The sequence below is a fragment of the Thermobia domestica genome, chromosome 17, assembly GCF_964235325.1.
Source record: "Thermobia domestica chromosome 17, izTheDome1.hap1.1, whole genome shotgun sequence".
Taxonomy (NCBI): domain Eukaryota; kingdom Metazoa; phylum Arthropoda; class Insecta; order Zygentoma; family Lepismatidae; genus Thermobia; species Thermobia domestica.
Genome location: NC_137470.1, coordinates 96,125,368 through 96,143,970, shown reverse-complemented (window position 1 = coordinate 96,143,970; position 18,603 = coordinate 96,125,368). Strand labels below are relative to the sequence as shown.

At 37.8% G+C, this 18,603-nt stretch overlaps 1 protein-coding gene across 2 annotated transcripts in view; it reads right to left on the bottom strand.

The window, feature by feature from the left end:
* ArfGAP1 (ADP-ribosylation factor GTPase-activating protein 1) overlaps nt 1-18,603 on the bottom strand; it is a 703,111-nt gene that overhangs the window by 513,320 nt on the left and 171,188 nt on the right. For both annotated transcript variants that reach the window (XM_081743725.1, XM_081743726.1), the window contains one exon: nt 17,004-17,137. In XM_081743725.1, coding sequence (XP_081599851.1) covers nt 17,004-17,137 — 134 coding nt within the window. The remainder of the gene's footprint in view (nt 1-17,003; nt 17,138-18,603) is intronic.

Here is an 18,603-nt window from a genome sequence, read left to right as displayed (position 1 = left end):
GAATGTGGAGGCCTTAAAACAAAAAACAAAAACAAAAAAAAAAATCCTAATGTATTTCGAAAAATACTATAGGGGTTAGGAAATGACTGTACCAAGTTTCGTTTTCATAGACGGAATACGTATGAAGGGAAAGATTGTATACTAACACCCAACACCCTCTGTACATATAAAACCGAACCTATGACCTGACCTATTAAAGAGAACATAACAGAAAATGTATAAAAGCCGCACTATTGATCCTGATATCAAGAATTGTACCACATTCTCTGTAGAATGAAATAAGCGTTTCAATGGCTATCACCACGGGCGCCTCTGGCGGGGGGGACGAGGGGTAAAATCTTTGAGTTTTACGTCCCACGATTATGCCGGTGAGGCTAAAGGAGAGTGTGATGATGAGTAATGAATGAAATGACGGAATGAAGAAAGAGGGAGGAAACGGGAGAACTCCGAAGAAACCCACGCACACCGTGTTTGTCCACCACAAAGTTCACTTGGCGGGAGCAGGTATAGAACCAGGGACCCCAAGCACCAGAGGTGAACGCTCTACCACTGAGCCACCGCTGCCCCTACGACTGTAATCGAGTTCTTGATATACCTTAGGGATCCGTGAAGGTAAGCAGAAAGGTAACAAATAGAATCGAAGCTAATAAATAGGTTGGGGTAGGTAGTACCATTTAAATCACTTTCTTTGATGCCCCCCCCCCAAATTTTACATGTCAGAGACGCAAGTGGCTATCATGCATATTCTTCCGTGATGTGTGGGGAGAGAAATTGGGGATAAGTTGCGAAAATGTCTTCCAAAATAGTCCTATTTTGAAGTTGTGCGTCCTCTAAAGCAACACCGAAACCGGTAGGATTCAGTGTGCAAATTAAAGGATATTTTACAGAGGAGATAAAGTGCCCATCCGAGAAATTTAACATGGGGAAGTTCAAAACTTATGGGAGACATCCAATTCTTCAGAGGGGAATTTCCCCTTCATCTCCCCTGTTAAGTCGCACACTGGTTGAAGTACACAATTAACATGAACTTTAAAAATACTAGCACGTATACGAATAGGAAGTATATTCTTAAATAAAAGGGGAAGATATAATATGACACCGTAAGAACGAAATAGAAAATAATGTGCATAGGTAGGGTTGTTAGTGGATAACGTGGATTTATCCCAATACAACTGTAGCACAATTGCTGTTTAAAACGCTTGCTTCATTCTACAGAGAAGGTGGTACAAATCTTGATATCAGGATAAGTAGTATTGCGTTTATATTTTTTCTGTTATGTTATCTTTATAGGTCTGGTCATAGGTACGGTTTCGTATGTACAAAGCATATTGGTTATACAATCTTTCCTCTCATATCTATTCCGTCTATCAGAAACTTTGTACACCCATTTCCCAACACTTATAGTATTTTTCGAGATACATTTGGATTATGTGGTTTTACCCAAAGGGAGACCAAAGTTGATGGAAGAGATTCTTGGAGGGGATTTTCCTGACATTATCCCGATTTTCCCTAGTCAGGTACGTTATGGGCGCCAATACATAGCACATCTGGAAAGCTTGTTTCATGCTGAAGAGAATGAACTACAAATCTTTACTTTCTAACTTACAGTGTTGATGTAATAGCTATTTCACTGTGAGTCTTCGATTTTCTTATACTAACAGGGTTAATGGGCACCAAGGACTTACTCCGTTGTTCAAGGCACCTACTTTTTTGTGCATGAAAATATCTTTGTTATGTTTATCGAATGGATTAGGTTTGATTAGGATGTCCGGATGACACGTTCATGTCAGTTCCTTGTCAGATGTTATATTTTAAACAAAACAATTACTTATATCCTGAAATGATCATATAAATACAGCGTGTATCAAAAAGAATCATCCGGTTTTAAACAATAATATCTATTCTATCCTTTCAGAGATGTGAGTGAACAACGTACTGTTAGAAAGAGGAACATCTCTAGTTGTACACGGTTTCCGCTAGGTAGCAGCAGTGTGCTTGAGTGAACGCCCACTACGGTTCTGGCTAAAATGACATCTGGATAAAAGAAAGCGTTTTGTGTACTACGTTTTGCGGAGTGCAAGTCAGTGATAACTGTTCAGCGTGACTTTCGTACTAAGTATGGTGTGCATCGTCCTACTGCACAGAGAATTAGACGATGGCATGAACAATTCCGAACAACAGGTTGTTTGTGTAAGGGAAAATCACCGGGACGTCCTCGAGTGCCCGACGCAGACGTGGAGCGCGTCCGTCAATGTTTTACACGCAGTCAGCAGAAATCCGTTCGTCGTGCAGCTCGACAGCTCAACATGTCCGTCTGGCGTGTGTTGCGTCGTCGTTTACACATGAAACCATACAGAATTCAGCTACTACAAGCTCTTTGTGAAGGTGACAAAGAACGACGTATGGAGTTTTGTAATTTCATTCTTGGCAAGATTGCAGAGGACGACAGTTTTGTTCAACGCTTAGTGTTTAGTGACGAGGCAACATGCCATTTGAATGGAAATGTGAACCGCCATAATATGCGAATATGGGGAGCGGAACACCCACATGAAGTTGTACAACATGAGAGGGACTCGCCAAAAGTTAATGTGTTCTGTGCAGTTTCCCGAAAAAAGGTGTACGGTCCATTTTTCTTTGCCGAGAACACTGTGACGGGGATAACCTACATTGATATGCTTGATTACTATCTTTTCCCACAGTTGGAGACTGATTCGAATGATTTCATCTACCAACAGGATGGGGCAACGCCACACTGGCATGGGAAAGTGCGGGGATTTTTAAATCGAACGTTTCCACAACGATGGATCGGTCGCACTGGACCAAATGATGCAGCGTTACATTACTGGCCTCCAAGGTCACCTGACCTTACTGTATGTGATTATTTCTTGTGGGGGTTTATAAAAGATTCCGTTTATGTGCCTCCGTTACCAAGCACATTGAATGAACTGCGACATCGCATAACGGCAGCTGTGGAAGCTGTAACTGAAGACATGCTAGCTGCAGTTTGGGACGAATTTGAATATTGCATGGGCATATGCCGTGCATCTCACGGGGGGCACATTGAACACCTATGAACAGGTGCAATAAAAACTTTTTTGAGTTTCATTGTCATGCAAAACAAAAACTATTTGTATATGTATATTAGTTTCAGAAATACAGACTTGCCAAAGTGGATGAATCTTTTTGATACACCCTGTATATAAACAAGTGATTTATTTTAATGTAATTATTTTATATAAATATTTATGCATTAAGGGATATAGCAACAAATACCAAAAGGCTAAACCACGCGGGAATCGAACTCACGACTTTACGATTAGAATCCCGAGATTTACCACTGAGCTAACATAAACACTTCTGACGACCTCATTCCTAAGAAATTTAACTGAATTTCCAAAACAATGACATTCATATCTGTTGCATATACTGTTGTTTATTTCTCCTTTGTCTTTTTTTAATTCTACTATGGATGTGAGAACCATCTTCACTGTCTTTCATTTCACTGGAAATGTTCTTTTACATATGAAAACATAAATACAAAACCAGCATGTGCTCGCATGTATACATAGTTTCGAAATACTATATCATTAAGTACTCAATGAATGTTATTTTTTGTACACTGAATAACGTCCAACATGCCTTATTACACTTAAAATAAGAAAAACACACGTGAACAACATTTCCCGATTGCGAAGGTTGGCTTGTGGATTGGAACATGATATCTTTTGTTTACTGTCTCTCAAAGATACCTGCAACTGAACTTAGAAATTTATTGCCTCAAAATAACCATAAGCAATGCACTCATTCTTTTTCCGATAGGGTTCATGTACTATAATGTCCTACATACACTTCAAATCGATTTTCCCTCGAGTTGTATACGAACAAGAAATTAGGATAGTTGTTTAAGTATCAAACTTGTGAGTAAAAGGTCCTAGGATCGAATCTAGAAAGTGACTATCAAAAATTTCAAAATTTTGCAGTATTACATATTTCACCCATAACATCACGAAAATAAAGAGTTTGTGTTTCTGTGGAAAGGTGAGAACTTTTTCATTCTAGCAATGAAGCAACAGTAATCGAGCTGAGTCATGCTGTCCGAACAACTGGTAAAGGAAGGTAGGATCATACACCACGCATTTAGTATGGAGTTAAAAGTCCGTGCCACTAATATGGCTACAATCTTGTTTTCATCCCATTTTATCTATCTATGGATTTCTGATATGTATAAATTAATTTCCGTGATCCAAAATCCGTTAGGAAATAAAGCCTAGCTGCGGCTTCAGCACTAATGTCCTCATGACTTGGGCGAACGCTGTATCAAAAATTACCATATAATTTTCAATCACTTGACGTAGTCAACTGTACTCAGGTGTTGATTCACTCTATTTCTTTTCTGTCTTTCATTATCTCCAGTGTTTAACACTCCTTTCTTTCATTTCTTCATTCGCACATCCTATTTTCTTTCCAGTTCGGTCCCATATGCGACTTCATTTACTTCGAAATATTGTATTCTGAGATACAAATTCCTCAGTCTCTCATAATATGTCCAAACCACCCACACAACTCTCTTGTTACCTTTCTAATAACTATGAGCAAGATTTTAAGATAGTTCATTTTAAATAAACTTGTACCCAGTGTGTTAATTAATACGAGAAATGATATATATTTGATAGTGCTTTCCGAAGAGGAGGCAATATTTCTGTTGGAGATAGTGACATTTCACATTCTAATTATTATCAATATTTAGGTCAAAATTTGATATAATTTCAGCATAGAAACCTTAAGTGGGTAATAAAGCAGTTCAAGCAAATATTATTACTTCAACCTGTATCGTAAATTACAATTATCATGAAAAGAAATTGAATATTTCTACCCCAAAACTGATTTTATCGAGCATGATTTGATATGAAAAGAAAATTAAATTGAATTAAACATAAACTAATTATTTGCTGAGCAAAACTATGTATTTTCATTAAAATTCAACACGTGTTACAGTTTCGCCAACTCACTCTTTGGCTTCATCAGACACTATGTGATACAGTATAACTGTACAATCGTATATACATACCTTTTTATCGTATGTATATGTGACGGTGTCGGATGATGAGAAGAAAGTATTGAGTTTAAAAAGGTATGTATATACGATTGTACAGTTATACTGTATCACATAATGTCTGATGAAGCCAAAGAGTTAGTTGGCGAAACTGTAACACGTGTTGAATTTTAATGGAAATATATAGTTTTGCTCAGCAAATAATTAGTTTATATTTAGTTATTACAAAGCAAAGCTTCTACTTATGGAAAATGAATTAAACAATAAAATATATTTATCCGTTGAGTTTTATTAAATGGGTTTACTTAAATATTAAGATTCATAAAAGGTAAAACTCTCAACGAGGAAACTGAGAATCGAAATTGGGACGTTCATTTCCAAAGTTAACGTGCTAATCGTTTGGCTAAGCTACTAGTTACTTTAGAGGTTAACGTCCATGAACATTAAGGCTATGTGGAGGTGGGCTTACATTTTAAAGGAGTTTCAAACCTTTCGTAATGCATTAAGAGTTGTGGTGGGCATAAAACCGGTTCTAAGAAAACCGAACCGGTTTGAAAATTTTAAAAAATCTGTTTTCGCAGAAACCGGTTTCGGGTTTCTCCAAAACCGGTTCGGTTTTCACCGAAATCTGTTATCGGTTTTCTCCAAAACTAGTTTGTTTCTGACCAGAATAGTGTTTCGTTGTTCCCCGGAAACCATTTCCGTTCCCACAGAAATAATTTTGTGTTTTCCAAAACAATTTTGAGGTTTTAGTTTTCGGTGAAAACCGAACCGGTTTTGGAGAAAACCGAAGACGGTTTAGGCGAAAACCGAACGGGTTGTTAGAGAAAACCGAAATGTCGTTTTTTCGGATTTCGGTTTTCTAGAAACCGGTTTCCGGTTTTTATATAAAAAAAACAGTTTTGCCTATCCCTAATTAAGAGCTGCTGCATTGGGAAGTGAACATGGAATTTAGTGTGACACAGACACAAGCTTCAACGTAATCTTACGAAATGTTAAATTTGACCTCTCATCACTGCCAGATCAGCTAATGAATGTTCATAATTTTATACTAAATTCCACGAACATTGAAGTGAAATAAGTAAAATGATGAGATTGACACTTTGAACTGCCCACTATTGCAAAGCTAGAGGGGCAAATAATCACACCAGTAGGCACACACTATTTCAAATAAAACCATTATTATACACTTCATTTTTAATAAACTTGTTCTTATAGCAACTATATGGATTTCCTAATTAAATTAAATTTAAAGATAACTGTGTCTCACATAACAGCTAATACTCATGCTATGAAGTATAAAACAATTAAACATTTAATGTAAATAAATAAGGAAAGTAAGACATTACAGATTACTGGAATTGCGACTTAAATCAATTTTAAGCAATATACATTTTCTATATGATACTTCAAATAGCTTTATAAAATTCCAGATTATGAATAACACTTTTTTTTAATGAAAAACACAACCATGTATGTTATTTCCCTCTATCTATCTATCTCTGTCCCTCTCTCACTATATACACCTGTATATAGGAATAGATATCAGGAACATGAATAATTTTCATTTTGGACGTGTAGTTTCATGTTGGTATTCAACTCAGAAATCTGTTCTCATTATAGCAATTTTAACGTTTCTCAGTTTAGCGTCTTCATATATACATAAATGATGGACATGGCGGATAAATGTGACTGAGGTTTGAAACGTGACAGTTCATCTGTTTTTGTATTTTCAAGCACTTCAAAATAGAACTTTATATTTTTAAAAAGTTTTCGTATTATAATAATAATAATAAAAAAAGACCTTCAGCAGTCAGACTAACTGCTGCCCTTTGATTTTAGAATTTCAACAGCATTATTAAACCTGATGGACCACAGAGGCAACTTATAAGAAAAAGCATTGTAATAGTGCTAATAGGATCGCTCGAATCGCACTTTCACACTCTTAAATAGCAATTTTTGTGTTGTTCAGTAATTTCAACTTAAGATATTGATTGATTTTGAATATTGGCAATGAAAAATGAATTGTGTGTTTATCATAGAAATACGTAGACTTTTCTTTCTTAAACTTTACATATATCTTTGTGAGTGTTCCTAATACCTGTGCACTGTGTTGAGTCATTTTTTCTCTAATTTCTCCCGGGATATTATTCGCGTAATGATTTGCCACACTAAGGTTTCATAACAATAAAGATGTCTTTTGCTTATAATTTTCTTATTTTGCTTTACTTTAAAAAAAAACGATAAATAATTATTCATTACTACACTGCTTTGTTAAACAAAGGATAAAGAAGGAATAATATATGAAGAAAACTGAGTTATTATTCAAAATATGGAAGTTCATATGTGATGTTTTTTCGGATGACAGTACGGTATAATAATTAATTACTGTACAGCACTTAAATAGTTCTATTGTAAGCTGAGAAGTTAAACAATACCACAAGAAAAAAAGAAATAAAAACACAGTACATTTCAAAATTACATCATACAATAGTAACGAAATTTCGAGACGACTATTGACAGCAGTACACATGGCACGGAGCTGTCCATTAATATGTGCGGGGACGTGAAGTTTTATAGAAGAGAAAAACTATAGAAAGAATGAGTAGCTTGTTCGAAATCGACTGCAGCTGAATAACCGTGCGTGTTGAAGCTTCAGGATAGTAATCTCTGCGTCGGGCATTCGTATCTTCTGCTTCTTTACAACTTTTTTCTGGTTTCTGTTAAGGTAAATGTAACGTCGCCTCAGCTTCTGTTCGTAAACTACGAGGGTCGGATTCTGGACGAACTCGTAGTGGAGGGGACGGTGAATGATTATCTTTTCCTCTCACCGGGCTTTTGCAGCACTGGTACTTGTGGTGTTCCTGAATCCTATGTCTCACGAGACCTTTAATTGAAGCTAGGTTGTCTCTTTACAAGAATCTTGTAGCTGTCATTAAATATCTTGCTACCTGATCTTTCTATTTACTGTTTACACATTACAACTTTCTGAAAGCAAGAAAGATATCTCCACTCATGCAGCACTGCACTCTAGTGGACAAATAATGAACCTCCTCATAAAAAACGTGTATTTTGGCGCGCTTCCCCTCCCCGTCCAAAAGAATCCGTCGTTTCGGAAGCGGCGAAACTGGTTTTATCTTTATGTCAGCAGGATGACGATAGCTGGTAGCAAGCAAGACGACCCAGAAAGTTGAACATGGTTTGACTCCTTGCAAAATGGAAAAAAAAAATGTTGCATGTCCCTTTCAAGATTATGTTTACATGGAGAAATTTCGTAGGGTTGCAAGATTTTTTAAATGACAGCTACGAGATTCTTGCAAAATGGCAACCTGGTTTAGGGAGATGAAACTTGATTTATAAAAACTCCTCTTTATGAACAAGTGTACGCATGTCTCAGAGTTTCCGAAAATTCCAATTCAAAAGACAATCTCTGTAACTTTTTGTCAATATATAAAAATTGCAACGACTTTGTGTCATTAACACGGGAAAACAACTGAATTGTTTGAAATGAACTTTCGAACATAGCATTTGGCTCGAAAAGTGCTTTTGTTATGCGACATATATTAAAATGCGACTACAAAGAGGGCATAATTAACATATACGCAGAAAATTAAATATCTCGGGAGCTTCATATATTAGTGAGATGAAACTCGTTACATGAAGTCTTTATTTAAAGAAGTAGCAATATGCTCCGACGTTTTCGAAAATTCTACTTCTAAAGAGTGTTAGGGAGCAATTCTACAATATTTTAATTTCCCATTTTGCATTCATACAAGGATCAACGTGTGTAAACGTTTGAAATGTTTCAAATTAGTTTTTTGAACATAATTAGCCTTTGGGTCAATCTGATTAAGTAATGTCGATTGATTCTTCTAATTAAGTAATGTCGATTGAAAAAAACTTAAGGGGTTGAGGAAATTTAAATTTCTTGCACAGAATAACAGCTGCACTATATGAAATGCTCTTCTGAACATAGTTATCATTGAGATCAAACTGACACTTTTTATTTCACTTTTATTCAAGTAAATATCGTAAGGGGAAAGAGTTTCTAAATATACCTTTAACACACTTCCCTTAAACCTTACCGTGTGAATAATGGGTATTTCACCTAGTATCTATAATACTGCACTTCTATACTTTAGCTTTCTATAGTCTAAATTATATTATAAAATAAATTATTAACTAGCTTTGAACATTTACAGTTATAACCGATACCAATAATTGGTGTTCACTCATAGGAAATCTCAACCGTCAACGGAGAGTCGTCTTGCTAGTAGGTAAATACATTAAATTGAACAAGCACGTTCAAGAATACTAACTCTTGAAGTGTTGCAGACAAGTTATAGTTAGCTCAGTGGTAGAGTCATGGGCTGATAATTGAAATTTTGGCGGGGAACTCAACATTTTCGTGTTCTGATTTAGAAACTGAAGGGAGTGTGTTCCTTTTATCTCGCAATCCTGGATGAAGACGTTACAATGCTCGAAAATACTAAAATGAAGATAACTTACAACAGACTTTATATATATATATATATATATATATATATATATATATATATATATATATATATATATATATATATATATATTAACCACTAGCTCTGCGTTCTTTATGTTCGGGAAAAGTGTGTTGCGATGTTTTTCTTTCTTTCTTTATGATACAGTTCACGGGTTCTTTACGTATATGTGTGAACAGAGGCGGCCCGTCATTAAGGGGCCCAATGGGCCCGGCCCTCCCGTCGTTTTTGTATTAACATAGAAAAGTGTACGTATGTTATCATGCTAGTATTGTTGCTATAATTTCCCTCTGAAACAAAAACAGTAGTTCTGATTCCTTCAAATTAGTGTTTCCATGTACTACTTACGCTTATGGGCACGCTATTCACGCGGACAGTACAAAAAGTGAAAAAAGGGCCTGACCTGTTTCAGAGTGGACTTAGTATCGTCTCGCATTGACTCGTGTGGCGAACAACTTGAAAACCCAGCTTGAATGCAGGTAGCATGGGCCAAGAACCATAGGTCCTCATCACACGATTTCACCCGACCCCTTCCAAACGAAAAGGTTTGAAGCTTACTTGTTGCCAAAATTCGTTTTGCCTGTAGAGGTTGTTGATTCCGCACTTTCAGTTGTTTTGTCCCTTGACCTTGCTCTCTTTTCTTACTTCTGCTGAAGGGATCCAAAATCACCGTGTGTGCATCCCTCACCAGAGAAAGGTCCGAATGAGGCACTCGAGTTGCCGAACGGCATGTATCAGATATGAACGAGGGTGTAAAATTATGTACATATGCAAATTTATAGCGGCTGAGGGCAACATGGAAAAGCAGGAGAGCCGGAAGAAATATGGCCGACCGTAGGGCCCAGCAACAGAGAAAGCAACAGAATCACTCGTTCCGCATGTGAATGGCCATAGAAATGAGCTAAATGTTTAGTAGTAGATGTATAAGATCTGCTATATGTAATGAACATCATGGCCGCCACATTGAAAGTGACCATCTTGAATTTGGATTCACAGTATAAAAGGTAAAGTGGATCATGTGGCATATGAAATAGCACTGAAATGTTACCAGGAATACATTGGTGTTAACCATTCTGTAGTAACTATTGTAAGTTGAGAAGTAACATGCAAAAAGGACTCTGTGACAGACTCACTAGTATGACGCAAAAGCTAGAGCTCGGAGAACTCTGGTTTGTATAGACCAAAGGAAAAAAAATGAAAGGAATTTTTTAAGTTTTACGTCCCACGGTTATGCCGGTGAGGCTAAAGGAGACGGTGCTGATGAGAACTGAGTGAAATGGTGGAATGAAGAAAGTGGGAGGAAATGGAAGAACCCCGGGAAAAACCCACGAGCACGGCGTTTGTCCACCACAAAGTCCACACGGCGCGAACACACCAAAGGAAAAGTGTGTGTACATGGAGAACAGTTGCGAGTAAGGGAAAGATAGTCATTGACGACAGAGAAAAAAGAGACCAAAGGTGAGTCCGTGCCACCTGCTGTGTGTCCTGTTTGCAGACAGAAAATACGCGAGAAAGCTCATTAGCTAATATCTGCGTTATCAGTGAAGTAGTTAAGTAAGATAGAGTGGTTGGTAGCAAGGTTAATATGCCCTTGGTCAGTGAGCCACTGTTGAGGAAGTGCTTAAAAAAAAATGACAAGTTATATTGTAATTCATCATTTGGAAAAGTTATTTCTTCTGGTGGGCATGAATATGAATCCTGTACAGAAGATCAGAAATGTAGTTTTTAATGAATATTGATACAGTGGTCGAAGCATATCGAACGTTAGAGATAAACGATAGCGTGTCAGGTGAAAACATCTCTTGTGATTTCATCACACACTTATAGATACTCTTCACATCAACTGTCTTTCATAGATTGGTATGTATCTTTATCAGTATACTTGATGATATATGTTATAATTTCTTTTCTTGGAGAAGAACCACGTTGTAACTGTACCTGTAATCCCCAGCCTTCCTTTGTGTCGGGTGTTTTAATGTGACGACAACTATCCATCTTTAACACTGAAATATTACAAGATCTTTGTATATGCAAATCCTCTTTGTGATTTTTTTCTAGATGTGCATCCTGTTCCAACATTATTCCGACAGGTAGTTCTGACGTTTGTTCAAATATCCCCTCACGACTTTCTTGCATGTTACTTCTCAACTCATAATAACGTTACTACAAAATGGGTAATACAAATTATTTCGTGGTAAAATTTCAGTGCTATTTCATATGCCACATGACCAAGTTTCTCTTTTACATTGTGAATCCGAATTCAAGATGGCCACTCATGATATTAATTACAGGTATAGCAGATCTTATCATGCATCTACTACTAATTTCTGTGGCCATTCATGCGTAGGATGAGTGATTCCTTAGCTTTCTGTATTGCTGGGCCCTACAATCGGCCATATCTCTCCCGGCTCTCCTGCTTTTCCATGTTGCCCTCAGCCGCCATAAATTTGCATATGTACATAGTTTCACACCCTATTTCATATCTGATACATGTCATCCGGCAACTTGAGTGACCCATTCCCTGATCAGTTTAGACGTGCATCTTAGTGTCTTTTGTGCTATTTTCTCCCTTGTGTTTTCGTGTGGTTGTGCGAAAATGAATAAAGTAAACGTGTTGTTAGAAAGTATTACGCGTGTTTTCAATAGGTGAACCCTCAGAACTTTTCCACTTTTAAACATTCCTTCCCGGAAAATGACTTAACAGTTGTATCCCGTTCCTATCCGATATTGAACAATGAAAAGTTCAAATCCAAACTATCGTCCGCATACAGCAAGAATGTTCTTTGCGCAATTAATAGCACCAGTGATTTATTACTATTTCTGCGTGACAATGACTTAACAGATACATTTTCTGAGTATCAAAACTGATGGACATAGTGTTGACAACGCCTGTAGCTACAGCAGAATCAGAACGTTGGTTTAGTACATTAAGAAGCGTGAAGACTTGTCTAAGAAATTCGATAAGCCAAGATAGACTCAATGCACTAACTAGTCCGCACAAAGACTATGTTACTACAAGAAAGGAATTTCACATAAAAAATGTGTTAGTATGATAAGTTCTCTGACTGCAATTTCGCGATTTTAAGCAATTCACTTAATAATCAAATAATAACAATGATTATGATGATGTAGTATTAGAGCTAGTGATCTATTATTACCACGCTTGTGCTGCGGCCACTAGGCCTACTTGATTGATCGGTACCACTAAGTAAAGCACCCGAACCGTGATTCCTCTATCTAGGACCTTTGTCCTTGTGCACGAAGTGCACCGTCAAGATTTGTCCCCTAACCTTGACGCCTAAGCGTGTAACCCCATTCACTGAGGGAGTGGGATACGCCCACTGCGCGGCCAGACCAAAGTCCTGAATGCCTATCAGTTACCTACTGGTGGAGCCAGACTGCTAGCGAGCCAGTCCTACCATACTCTGCAGGTATGGCGCCCGAGCGTTTTAAGGCAAGCTCACCTCCCCCATACGCTCACCGTTACTCAGATTCCTGGGATTAGCTCCCGCATTTACCGAATCCCACGGTATGACCACAGCCCGGCAGAGTCCAACCCAATTCCGGTAGTCCCAGGCATGCCCGAGGGAGCTTGTTCAATCCCGGCCCTGCCTACCTCTATCGTTCAACTGGCAACCACCTTGTCGTATAGAGGTACCACGCACACGTCGAGATAATTCCGTATCTCATCCCGGACCCGACGGTACGTGTTAAGTCACCATTTGAGTTTGGTGCCGGCCTATATCCTATTGAGCTTCCTCCCTTCGGCAAGATCAGAACCGTCGATACCTGGGATTTGCCCCTCCCCCATCTCCGTTCAGCCCCCCAGCAGGCAGGAATCCGACACTCCCCCCCTCCCGGTAGGGTCGTCCAAACAATACGGGACTTCCTTTAATTACGGTCGAGGTACACCGTACATTACCAGAGCCAATGTCTGATGTAGACCGTTTGTTCAAGGCAAACATTGTCATTTGGGAGCCGTGTCTACCCAGGTAGGCCCGCCCAAACAATACGGGGCTACCTATCTTTTACGTGTGTAGGTACCACGTACACGTTGTAGCGAAGCTACTTGTCAGAATCCCAATGGTACATGTAGACCACCATTAGAAGGGACACCCACACCCTTCCTTCGGTAAGGCCGTTAAAACAATACGGAACTACCTCTAGTTACGGGTACATACAATATCAGACCCAATGGCTGATGTAGACTGTCTACCTTTAAAGACAATGGCCATTTGGGAGCGACGGCTCCCCTGGTAGTGTCGTGGCTCCTGCACCCAGCGGCAACACCCAAACACTGGGACGAAGAAGCAAGCCCACTTTCTCAGCGTTCTTGAGGTAAGTGTGCGCGTTAGGCTACTAAGTATCCAATTCCGGACCCAAGAGCACCCTCTGCACGCTCTTTGAAGGCAGTACCTACATCATCCTCCCGGTAGGGCGCTGGATCAACCAACACTTTGGACACACCAGCTACCCACTCTTTCATACGTCTTGGGGTACGACGTAGCCTTATGTCCCGGACCCAAGGGCAAGCCTAGTTGCCCATTTCGGAGGATACCCAAAATAATAATAATAATAATAATAATAATAACCATAAACTATTTGTCTTGGGAATTGGTCCACCCTACCTTTTATTCTAGAGCCGCCACAGTGTGAAGAATTATATCGCAGAACGCGTTCTTCCAAACACAAGGAAATATGGAGCTAGTAATATCTAAAACTTCCGACTTCCGCCGACACATTACGTGTCTACTGCTGCCAAGTTTTACTTTTTGTCTCCAATGGCCTAACCTTTAAACAAATTATGCCCTGTGGGGAATCCCTTGCAAACCCATTGCACATTGCTAAAATACGCATTGTTTGAAGTGTATGTGTGATTTCCTTTACCCCGATATGAACCGTCACTCCACGGTTTGTCGTGTTCCAAATAACGCGTATTCCAATGTAGCTTTTCCATGCTTATGGACAGCCCTAGATCCTAAATTATGAACTTTTCCCCACAGGTCCATATCAACTTAAAAAAAATCATATGTTACAATTTGTCGGTATAGTACATTAACACACCCTATTCAGTTGGTTTCGCACCTTATTTCAGGCTTGCATGATGGTATTCAGAATCTAAAGAATAGTTTGAACTGCTCACACACGTTAAAAAATAGAAAAGAGTAGATACGGCACAACAGACGAATATCAAATAGAATACGCTCTGAAATACAGTACTCAACCTACGGATAAACCTTGGTTCACCTCAGATCTAACTTCAACCCCCATGTAAAATTATTTAAAAAACAAATAAAAAAAATAATAAGAATCAAGAATCAAGGTACATGAAGACTGCAATTACTATTGAAGTTTTAACAAATTTTCTTAATATGTAATTTAATTTTAGTTTTTAAGAGTTTTTAAATATGCCCATTACTAAATCACAATCAATGCACTAGAGACACTAATTTGCACGGCAAAAAATACGGAATCAATTCTAACTAAAATGATTTCCCCCTTGACTAAATCGTTAATTTTCGGACAAAAGTTGTGAAAATTGTACTGAAAAAAGAAATGCCATGCAACTAATGCCTATGTCGTCTACACTTACAGTTGTTTATATAAAGCAAGTAATAAATACCGTAAGTCAAATAATCAAGAAATGAAAAATTACATTTGGTTAAATACAATTAAGTAGATATTTCTAAATGTGACCTGCCTGTTTCTTTTAAAAAGCTACAAATGATATAAAGATGTAAGAAACATACTACATTTTTTTTATTTCGTAGAACTTTAAAAAAGAAAGAAAGAAAAAAAACTGCTGTCCGTCTACCTAAGATATTTCGCTCATGTTTGATCGGATTCAAATCTGGAGGCAAGATTGATTATTCTACACAAGCACTATCATCCATAAAAAGAACTCAGAACGAACAGTACCATGAAACCACTGCACATAGTGCTCTCCGTGAATTCAGAAAATTGCCCTTAATAATATGAAAATTTGTGCGAGTATCGACCATGATGGCACTCAAACGCAGCAATGCCACAAATTGCTCCATACTAACCGCCACAGTAATCTCTCTCCTTGATGTTCAGAGTATGTTATTTTGGGTCTGCTCTTGCTGAATGAGTACACATCGGAAATCAGCCTGTAGATTGAACCTTTATCCATAGCAGATTCTGAAAGTCTGTCCTGTAGTCGCAGCGAGCTCTAAAGTCACCTTACATATGGATAAGATGCGATAGTGCTTAGCAATTACGCCTAGATACCGGCAAGGAATTTGTGGCCCTTGCACGACCCTGACCAGCTTCCGAGAATTCCAAAAGCATGGCACAATACTTTCCGGGTTATTTATGGCACTGTATAGCTCTGCTGTCTGGCCTACCTCAATTTCTCTAATCGCTCTCATTTTAGAGAAAAGGTAAATCAGGTTGCTTGGTTATTTGGAATTTAGCGTCCTTTTCAGCAGCGAGGCTACAGAGAATATGGACCTACACTTTGACGAGGAATACTGACAACCGTAATGTGTTCTAATTTCAAGAATTTCCCACCGGGAATCGAACCAAAGGCACGCGCGCTAGTGACAAGACCAGAGGGAGGGCTACAAGGTAAACCTGAATGCCATCTTTGAGCCATGCCAATGTATAGTGAGAAATATTAGCACGGAAAAATACATACAAGAAGGAAGAATTCACAGATGACTGAAGCAGAAGGAGAAACTACAACTAATCTTGTTGAAATTACCCTAACTCATTATTTAAAAAGAAAAAGAAAATCAGTATTCCAAGTCTGATAGATGCATAAAAAGGTGTTTAAGAAATGTTTTAAATAGTTCAACCTAAAAACCCTTGGACATCACAACCTTATTCAAAGAAAAACTGCAATCAGTCGAAAAGAAATGCATTTTTTCTATATACGTACTAGTTTATTATTTATTATTATTATTATAACGAAATTTTTACAGCAATTTCGGTAACATGTCCTAATAGTAACAAGGTACACCGGGTAGCTATAAGGGTAGCACTGGTGCCTTTAGTTCGAGAGCCTCCAGTTTGACTCCCGGTGTCAACTCATTTGGTTTGCATCCAATGTTAGCTGTAGGTCTCCGTAGACTTGGTGCTGGAAGTGGCTCAAGTACAAATCAACCAATCAACAAACAATATAAAGCTACCAGTAATGTTAATTTATAGCTCACTCTCAACAATTACAATACGATATTAATTCTTTCCAAAGGAAAAAAAAAAAAAAAAACGCATGGTTGAAGCTCGCTATCAAGAAATGTCTTTGTCTTTAACCAACAAAAGCATGTTAAAGACCAAATTCCATATAAGACACGTATTTCAACATGCTAGTTTCCTCACATACTTCGCTAGTTTTCGGAAAAGAAACATGACAATAAAACGTACAAACAAAGAAACATAATTGGAAAATAGTAGACGACCAATCTTACCTTTGCCCGGGTCCTCCGTCTAGAAGAGACGACTTCTCCGTTGAACGGCCTTCTGGAGATTCTAAGTTTTCATGTGGCTGTTGAGTGACGTTACTTGATAAGTCCTTCCACCCTTTTTTCCCTAGATCGCCAACCTAAATAAGAACACATGAAATAAGTTCATAATGTTAACCATAGCGAACAAGAAATTTTACTGAAAACTTCAAACTATCAGCGAAATAGTAATCGCCATATCAAGCAATGGTGCTGAAATTTATATACATGTACCAGTAGCGTAGGTAGCGGGGATGGAGCTGACCCGGGTTAACTACTCCACCCTACTACAGTGATATCAAAATAAATTATGCTCACATGTACTTTGTTCTACTTGCGTTCTTGTATGTTCCGACGTATACTTTTTAATATTTTACTAAAAAAAATATTGTATGATCATATTTTTAAGAAACTTACTTTCAAGAATTTTTATCTTTAACTATCGCCAAATTATATAAATACTGTATTCTTTATTTATTTCGGCTATTTTTCATTAACATATAAATCAAGATTCACAATATGAGGTGTGATCAGAGAACATAAAAAAATGTACATTTGAGCTCATCTTAGCAAATTCTTAACGCGCGTGACTCCGGTATGCGTGATACCTGGCTCTACTTTCAGTGGGGGTAATAAAATATCCTGGTGTTCATTCAGCATCGCGAGGCAATTTTAGAGCTGTCTGAATTAATAGGTAGCAAGCTCCATTCCAGAAAGCCAGAAATAATGACGTCTGGAAGCTGACGTGGGGTACGTAAGCCATAGCTGTCCCTAGTCTGTAGCAACAAAACTACAGTGGTTCTTTATCTCTGTTAGCTAATTTCATCAGTATTCCAATATTGTGTAACTATTAAAGAAACCTGAAACGAATAATTGTATCGATGGGGCTTGAGAACCCTTTTGAGCCCTGGCCGGCTCAGAGGCCATAATCCAGAAGTACATAGGAACTTCCCTTTGTATTTTGGCATGGGTACCTCGGTCCACAATCTTAAATTTGGTAAAGGGGCACAGGAATTTTGGAAATTGACAAAACTAAAAATTTGGTAGAATAGTATAGAATGTACGAAAACCTGATAGTTTGCGTGGACTATCTCGTTCTCTTGTATGGGTAAAAAAAAATGCCAAAAATTCAAATTTGGGAGACTTTTGTCTTAATTTAATACGTTATACAGTCCCATGAATGGATATACGACTCCCTACTCTTTCATAAAACATAGATACTTCCCCCTCCCCTTAATTTCGGAAGAATGTTGTCCCACTTTTCAAATTTGGGTATTTTAAACTATAACCAGGGTAGAAAAAACATTATTTTTTAAACATCATTTTTGTTGATTTTTTTTATTTAAATCGTTTTTTAAAATTTAAATCAAATCTCTCTCCTCGAATAATACAAGTTGTGAATTGAAGAAAATACATTAGGAATTAGTATTAAATGTTAATTATGCCATTTAAGTGAAAGTATTGGGATTGCATTTTGAATTAATCCCCAATCGTTAACCTATTTCAATCTCAAATAATGTTTCTTAAGCATTAAGGAAAAGGTACAGCAACGTTTATCTACATGACA